We start from the raw sequence: 7862 nt of genomic DNA, 5'->3' as shown, positions 1-7862 counted from the left end.
ATTTACTGATGGGATAGCGAATTGTGTGCAAACAAAGCAAAGGTCAGAAATGTATGGTTGAAGAGACAGATTGCACCCGGAGGAGCGCAGTCTGCACTCAGCGGCTGTCTGAACGATTCATAACCACCTCTGATGAAAGAAATGAGCACTAATACGAACTTCATTCCCATTTATTTTACAGTCCTTTCACATGTTCACACTATTTAAAGTAACGGCCCTCTTTTGCCAAAGCTTGTGTGTTGACCTGTTCTCGGCTTGTTGTCCTCCGACCACCTGGTCCTCTCTGGAAATGTTTATGTCCAGAAGGAATGCATCACAACTTACGATTTCTTTAAGCAGCTGTGAGTGGAAATGGCTTTTTGGGGAGACGTTTATGACACCCCCCCCCCCCCCCCACCACCACCACCACCATTCAAAGGCCCACATCTCAAACACAGGAAGGAAGGAACTGAGAAGAAGTGCAATACAGTATCAAGAGGTCCGTTTAAAACTCCTCTCCCTTTATTGAACAAAAGAAAGTTCAAATATTTTATGATAGAATGGATGCGATATTGTCTTTTTTTTTTAAAAAGCCTTAAATTAAGGTGACCTATTCATTCATAATGCAGCCAAAAAAATCCACCAAAATAAAGGTCAGCATGATTGTAACATTTCAAACTGCCCCCACAAGCTCTGAATATGTTTTTAGCTCACAGAAGAAGCACTTAACTCACCCATGTCGTCACATGTGGAGCAGGAGAGAGAGAGGGGGGGGGGGGGCTCTCCTCCTCAAGGGTGCTCAGGATTAGGGCCTGGAAGTCTGTTAGATAATAGATCAAAGAGAGCACTTCTTACTTTTCCCACATAACGCTCATCTTCATACAATTTCAGGGAGCATTTCTTGTTGTTGCAATTCCACCTGAAAATCAAGCGACAAGACTTTGGTCGTTGAATCAAACACAATGTTGAACAAGTTTTGGGATTACAATATAAATGTGAGCTCAAGGGCAGGAAGTGACGACGCAGGAGCAGAATTTATCCCAGTCCGGACCGATGAATCACAATGAGGTGCTCCGTATTAATGGGTTACGGGTTTCACTTTTCACCTGCGAAGTTGTGATGGATAAGTTGTTTATTAATTGTGGGAATATCTACTGCGACTTGAAGGAGGCCATTACAAGCAAAGGTCCTGCATTAAAAAATGTTTAAAGTATTATCAGCATTATGTAGACTTCTTACTTCTTGTAAGATAACTTAAATTGTACAGCAGGACGACTCCTTACTTAACATACTGGATTACTATTAGGCCTACTGATTCATGAAAGCAAAATGTAATGCATCATATCTTATAAACTGCTTTCTTGCAGAGTTAGATGAGAAGATCGATACCAGAGATCTAAGCGTCAATGTTCAATGTCCAACTCTCAACAATAAAGTAAATGTGTATTTTACAAAGTGTCAAACTAGTCATTTAATCAACTAACTAGTAGGTTAGCAAACTAGTAGCTGTATTAAAAAGTGTAGGACTGCCCTCATAAATGAAGTGAAGTAGAAGTGTAACTGTCATAAAATAATAGTACATCACTTAGTACAGCACTTGAGGTACTTTGTTACATTCCACCACTAAAACCATTCAGAAATGAATTTAGAAGTGTACCTCCACTCACAGACAATAAATTGACAATTAAAATATAGAGCATGCAATCCAACACCAACTTAAATATAAGGAGGCAAAAGGGACATGGTCTTCATATTCCTTTGATTGGTTAACATTTCCTTTTCCCCTTTTGAGACACAAACCAACTGTGAGGTGAAACTTCGGTCCTCCATCAAACAGACTTCATTTGAGTTTGTGGCCATGCTGCGTCTGCATCAGCGGAGCCATTAGTGCCGAGGGACGAGAGAGAAATCAATGGTCATCTGTTCACCGGAGACTCCTATTCAGGTGCAGCCTTCAATCTCTGCAAATACTAAGTGCTGAAGTCTGAGGGTAAAAATGGCCACAATAATGAATAGCCAAAAGCAGGACAGGCACTTTATTGAAAAATCTATTGGGTGAGTAACTTGGCTTTTCAAAACTATGACCTTCATATGCAATCTAATGTTTTCTCCCAAAAAACAGCCACATTATGGATTCAAAATGAGGACTTGAAAATGCTTCATTTCTAAAAGAAAAAAAAAGCTACACATACAGAATATGCATTATTAATACTGCAACACGCCACAATTTCAGAGTGAGCTTCCCCGCCACTCGTATCACTCTGCTGCCACCTACTGGACAATTTGGAGAAGTCTGTGGCACAAACAATGTTCAATTTCATGTCCAGGCTTCTTCTTCATTCCTTTTTTTTCTTCCTGAAGATGCTAAAAATAAACCTCCCTTTTAAATGAATAATTAATTACATTTAAAGTCTTTTTTTATTATTCACATTTCCAAATTGTGATGCCTCTAAAAATAACCCTTGCATATAGAGTATGCAACGGTTTCTCTGTACTATTGTGCTCAAACGAAAAAACCATTACTTTATTTATTTTTTTTACCATTATTTTTTCTTCAGTTTTTCCTGATGGCATATTTGTAATTTGTGATTTTGGGCTATACAAAATAAACTGAATTGAATTGAAATTGAAAATGACTTGTTTAAATGGCTAGAAACAAAAAAAAAGCAGTTATTGGTAACAGCCTGCACACATGTAACCTTTAGGCCGAAGAGTTCATACTGGCAAAGAAATAGCTTATGATGCCGTTTACAGTCTTTCAATTTTCAGGAAAACACACCAAGCCCCCCCACTCACTGTGGGATGTCTTCCAGTGTGTGTGTATCGGAGTACAGTGCGTGAGGAGAGAGCTGCTCTATCGTCTGCTGCGGCCGAGTGGACACGATGAGTGGAACACCGTGGATGACCACGTTCTGGCTGCAAAGGCTGATGTTTGGCACCAGCAACACACTTTCCTCACAGGGTAAGGCACTCCCCCCGACCGCAACTGCCCCTGCTGGCTTCGACATGTCCTCCGATGGACCACACATCACGTTGGCTGGAGTTGCTGTCGCCGCCATGGCGGCGTTCCCTTCTGTCACCACTGTCACCTCCGTGCCACCTTCCTGGATCAAGGCGTTGAGGCCCTCCAGCTCTGAGCAGGTGGTGATGAAAGTCTGCGTGCCGCTGCTGGCGTCCTGAGCGGTGATGGCGGTCTGCAGCAGGGCCTGGTGGAGCGGGTTGTTGGTGTCACCGGGGCCGAGCTGCGTCAACAGCACCGTCTGAGTTTCTAGGGCGGCCTCTGCAGTCTGGCACGACCCGAGGGGTTGCATTGGTGCGAGCAAGTTCACCTGCTGGATCATGGAGTGGACGACCATGTCCTGGCTTTCTGGGCTGAGCAGGACCATGCTGGTCTTATGCGAACCATCCACACCACCTGAAAGTAAGGGGTTCTCCTGGCCCAGAGGTTGAGATACAAGGATTTTGAGCTGCGCACTGCTGTAAGGAGCCATTGAGTCAGACGGGATAGGAACCTCAAGCTGGGTGTTGCTCTGCGCCGTTGTCACAGGAACCAAGTGGACATCCGCTGGGGCGGAGAGCTGGAGCTGATACACATTCTGTGAGTCTCGATGCTGCCTCTTGTGGCTCCGCAGGGAGTCTTCTCTCACAAAGGAAGCGTTGCACGAGTCACAGCAGAACGCTCGAGCCGCTTCTAGTTTGGCCCGGTACCTGGAGCCCACCGGCTTTGGAGAGTCCCCTCCTCCACTTTTCCCTCCCCCCCTGCCACCTCCGCCCTTTTCAGGCTTATCCGAGTGGCACTTCCTTTTGTGGATGACGAGGTTGCTGCGCTGCTTGGAGGCAAAGTTGCAGAAGTCACATTTAAAGGGGCGATCCTCTGAGTGGACCCTCTCGTGGACTTTGAGCGCCCCCTTGCTGGCGCAGGAGTAAGTGCACTCGGAACACTGGATGGGCTGAATGGGTTGGTGTTCTCGCGTGTGCTCTCGCAGGGCAGCCTTGCTGGCACACTGGAAGTCACAGTGCTCACAGTGGAAGGAGTTCTCGGTGCCATGCTTGAGCTGAACGTGAGATTTCAGGTTGCCTTTCATGGCGCAGCGGTACTCACAAAAGTTACACTCGTATGGTTTTTCCCCGGAGTGAATCCGGACGTGCCTCTTCAGGTCCGAGTTAATTTTGAACTTTGCATCACACTGTTGGCACTGGAAAGGTGCATCCCCTTGAAATGAAATCAAACAAAAAGACAGGACAAAAACACAATGTGATTCTCAATGATTTGATTCTCAAAAACACCACATCACCCTGCAGTTGCAGACAATTGTGGCTGTGTCCCATCCAGTGCTACCTACCAGTGTGCGAGCGCAGGTGGACAGTGAGTTGGCTGGAGTTGCGGCTGGCGTAAGGACAGATCTGGCACTTAAACGGCCGCTCATCATAGTGGATTCGCAGGTGCTTCTTCAAACTGCTGCTGTCTGCTGCTGCGTAGGGACAGTGCTTACACTTGTGCGGCTTCTCGCCCGTGTGTGAGCGGCTGTGCATGTTGAGCTTGTCCCGCCGGCTGAAGCGTTTGTGGCACAGCTCACATTCAAATGGCTTCTCACCTGTATGGCGGATGAGAAGAAAGAAAGAAGAAGAAGAAACGTGTCAATATCAGATTGTCAAGTGCTTAAATGAAGCAAGAGAGAATCACATGTGCAAAGCATTGACATACCGGTGTGGGTTTTGAGATGCCTCTCCATGTCTTTTTGGCCATACTGCGTCTTGAAAGTGCAACCTGCAGATCAACAGAAATAGTTGCTTTTACAAGGCGCGTGTAGACTCTGCGCTTGTGGAAAGTCAATCTAAAAGAGTCCTAAATAAATAAGAGCTAATGACATGGGTCTTGGCAAGAAGTACTGTTTCCTCTGCTTGGCAGCCAAAAAGAGGGGATGTGTTACAGTCGTAAACGGCGTGAGGCACTAACCTGAGAAGCAGCAGCTGTGTCTCTTTGAAGTCAGGGAAGGTTTTAATTTTTTGGAAGGTGTTTTCTGTGCTTTGGTCAGGATCTTTTTAACACCTCTCATAACACACGTCTGGTAGGTTTCCTCGAAAACAAACTCGGTGCTGGAATCTGAGCAGAACACGCATATGACAGGATTTGAGGGCACGAGATGGCAAACTGGGACTCAAATCTACGTGCACACTATTGACTACAAAATACGGAAGTGTAGTATTTTACCTGTGAGAGTGGTGGTTGCAGTGGTAGCTGGTGTGTCAGAGGTTGGTAGGGAGCATCCATTTTGCTTATGGGCGAGAAAGACCTCAAAATTATTATACTGCTGCTTGCAGAAGCCACATATATGGATGTCTGGACTCAATTCCACCACAACAGAATGTCCTGCACCGATATAGGAAGGTAGAAAACACAGAAAGAAACCCACGATATTAATAGAAAGTTGCGTGAGGTACGTGCATGAAACTGGCAAAAAGATGACTGCAATATAACGACGCTAAATCATAACTGGGATGTTTGAGATATGGGTGTAGTTAGGGGTCAGTTTCCTTTACCGTCGGCGTTGTATGTTGCCATTTTTTCGAGCTTGTTTAGATGGGGATCAACTCATCTTCTGGCTCCTCAAAGCCTACACGCCGTCCACCATATTGTTTAAATGTACCGGCTCGAGTGGAGGCGCTGCCAGCGCAACTATTATCATAGTTCAAAACTCGAGATACACCGCAGTTTGGATATCAATGGCAAAAACCGTTTACTTCTTTAACAACAACAGATACAAATCGGGTTTACGACATGTTACGGGGGGTTTACGGCCGTTAAGCAAGCGCTGTGTCCGGGTGACGTCACATGATGCTTTTAAGACTGTGGGAAAAATCTAAATTACCTCCCCTCAACATGTACGTCCGGATAGGATGGAAGTGGGGTGTTTGTTTTGTTACATGACTATTTTTGTAATAATAATTTGATATAATGTATATTTCGTGATTTTCTTAAGAAGTGTTAAGTATTTATTATTAATTTGGACAAGACCACAGTGAGTCTAAGCCTTATGCCCTCCCCCCCTCGCTATTCTGCCTGTGCATCAGGTTACACGCTGTCTTATGGCTGTCTTAATTGTGGAACAAATAATATAAATAAAAACAATATCCAAGATGGCTAATGATTTAGGAAATGAAACTGGAGTCATTGACATAAGGTATTTTCGAGTCCCTGAATGCAGCATTACTCTTGAAGCGAGTAATTGGGATTCCAAAGCGAGGCCGTTAAGTCAACGTTACTGCCACCTGTCGTATTGGAAGTCCAATGAAAAGGCCATACAAAGGCAACCATGCACACTTCTACTATTCGTTTTTCTGAACGACACACATTTTATCTGACACAGTCCGACGTTGGCCTGATTTGTTTAGTGGCTGCAACGTTAGCACATTTTCAGAATATAGCCGCAGCCTTTGCTATATTACACATGCAACGACTTCAAGGTAAGCTTTCAGATGTAGAAGTCGCTGTAGGGCACTTAACTATACATAGCCTACTCAACCGTCTCTCAAGTAAGGACAATTTACTGTGAATGAGAATGCCTTTTTTTTTTTTTTTTTGTATATGCCAGAGCACTCGTGCTCGTGTGAATAAGCCATGAAAGTGACTGACACACAGCTCCATTTTCAGTGGCAGGTCCTTAACTGCCTGATTGCCACTGTGAAGCTCAGGAATTTCCTTACGCTGACTTTCCTGCGTGGCAAAGGCACAGGACTGATTTCTTCCCTGCTGAAACAGCAAATCCGTAAAACAGACAGACACACACACGCGCGCCTGCCCAAACGAATCTGACTATTTGGTTACTGCTGCCTTTGAATTGGATTCTGTCAGGATTGTCCCCATTGATTCAACAACGTGTATGGGAACAATTTGTTATAATAGTACAAAGCTACATGTTTTTTTCTGGAAAATTGATGACTCTGATGACTGATGGAAAAATACATGAAAAGGAGTGGATTAAATACATAATTTCATCTGAGGGTGTGTAAATTGTTTGCACGTCAATGACCGGTTTCACACGTGACAGACAAATGACTAAGAGATGGGTCAATGAAAGAAAGACTCGTGCCATTCCCCCAGCCAGTGGAGAACACTTTTGTTACTTACTTTTTCATTTTTACAATCAAAAGAATTGTAAATCTTTTTTAAAAAAATTTTCAAACATGTAGCTTATGAGTGATCAGTTATGTCACTTAATTATTAGGTTACACATTGTAATGTGTTTCTATACAAATACTCCCAGTCGTACTGCGAGTAGCTATTTTGATTATTGGTTAAGATGCACATTTGAGAGATTAAAAGAATAAAACACCACATTTGATTATCTAGAACCACTCCTTTCTTGCCCTTTTTTGCTTGAAAAATTACTGAAATAATTACTGGTTTATCAGAATTATGTTATAGTTATTTTACTGTCGATTGACTTATCGATCAAGTGACCAACTCAACTTTAATTCACAGCAACCTCAACTTGTAAAGTATGTATGTCAGTGACTGTTTTGTCACTCGAGTTAAAGGGACAGTTCATCTTTTCTTCTCACCTGCAGTGCTACTTATCAATCTGGATTGTTTTGGTGTGAGTCGCCGAGTTTGTCTGCTTTCTCATAAATATAATGGGACTATATTGCACTATGCTTGTGGTGCTCAAAGTCTGAAATTGCTCAGAAAGGTTTGTGTATTACCCGGGTCATGATTTATGAAGGGAAATTGCTGTTGACTTTCAAAGTATTTTCTTTTTGGTGCTTTAAGCATCACAAGCCGAGTGCCATATAGTCCCAGAATATTCGAGAGAAGGCTCTCTGGCTGTAATATCCAAAACTATGGCAACTCACACCAAAACAATCTAGATTGATAACTAGCA

General features: G+C 43.6%; 1 protein-coding gene across 2 annotated transcripts; it reads right to left on the bottom strand.

The window, feature by feature from the left end:
• Positions 1-2000: 2000 nt before the first annotated feature.
• zfp64 (zinc finger protein 64 homolog (mouse)) lies at positions 2001-5796 on the bottom strand. 2 transcript variants are annotated; one of them, XM_034536497.1, is made up of 6 exons: positions 5521-5796; positions 5192-5350; positions 4937-5083; positions 4685-4747; positions 4323-4574; positions 2001-4192 (listed from the first exon to the last, which is right to left on the bottom strand). In XM_034536497.1, exons 1-6 carry the CDS (start codon positions 5540-5542, stop codon positions 2772-2774), a joined length of 2064 nt encoding a protein of 687 aa, XP_034392388.1. In that variant the 5' UTR covers positions 5543-5796; the 3' UTR covers positions 2001-2771. The 2 variants fall into 2 exon arrangements, with proteins under 2 accessions (XP_034392388.1, XP_034392389.1); XM_034536498.1 differs by having other exon boundaries at positions 5192-5255.
• Positions 5797-7862: the final 2066 nt, after the last annotated feature.

Source organism: Cyclopterus lumpus, chromosome 7 (assembly GCF_009769545.1).
Source record: "Cyclopterus lumpus isolate fCycLum1 chromosome 7, fCycLum1.pri, whole genome shotgun sequence".
NCBI classification, from domain to species: Eukaryota; Metazoa; Chordata; class Actinopteri; order Perciformes; family Cyclopteridae; genus Cyclopterus; species Cyclopterus lumpus.
The sequence above is the reverse complement of the archived record's forward strand: the minus strand, read 5'-3'. Positions and strand labels throughout refer to the sequence as shown.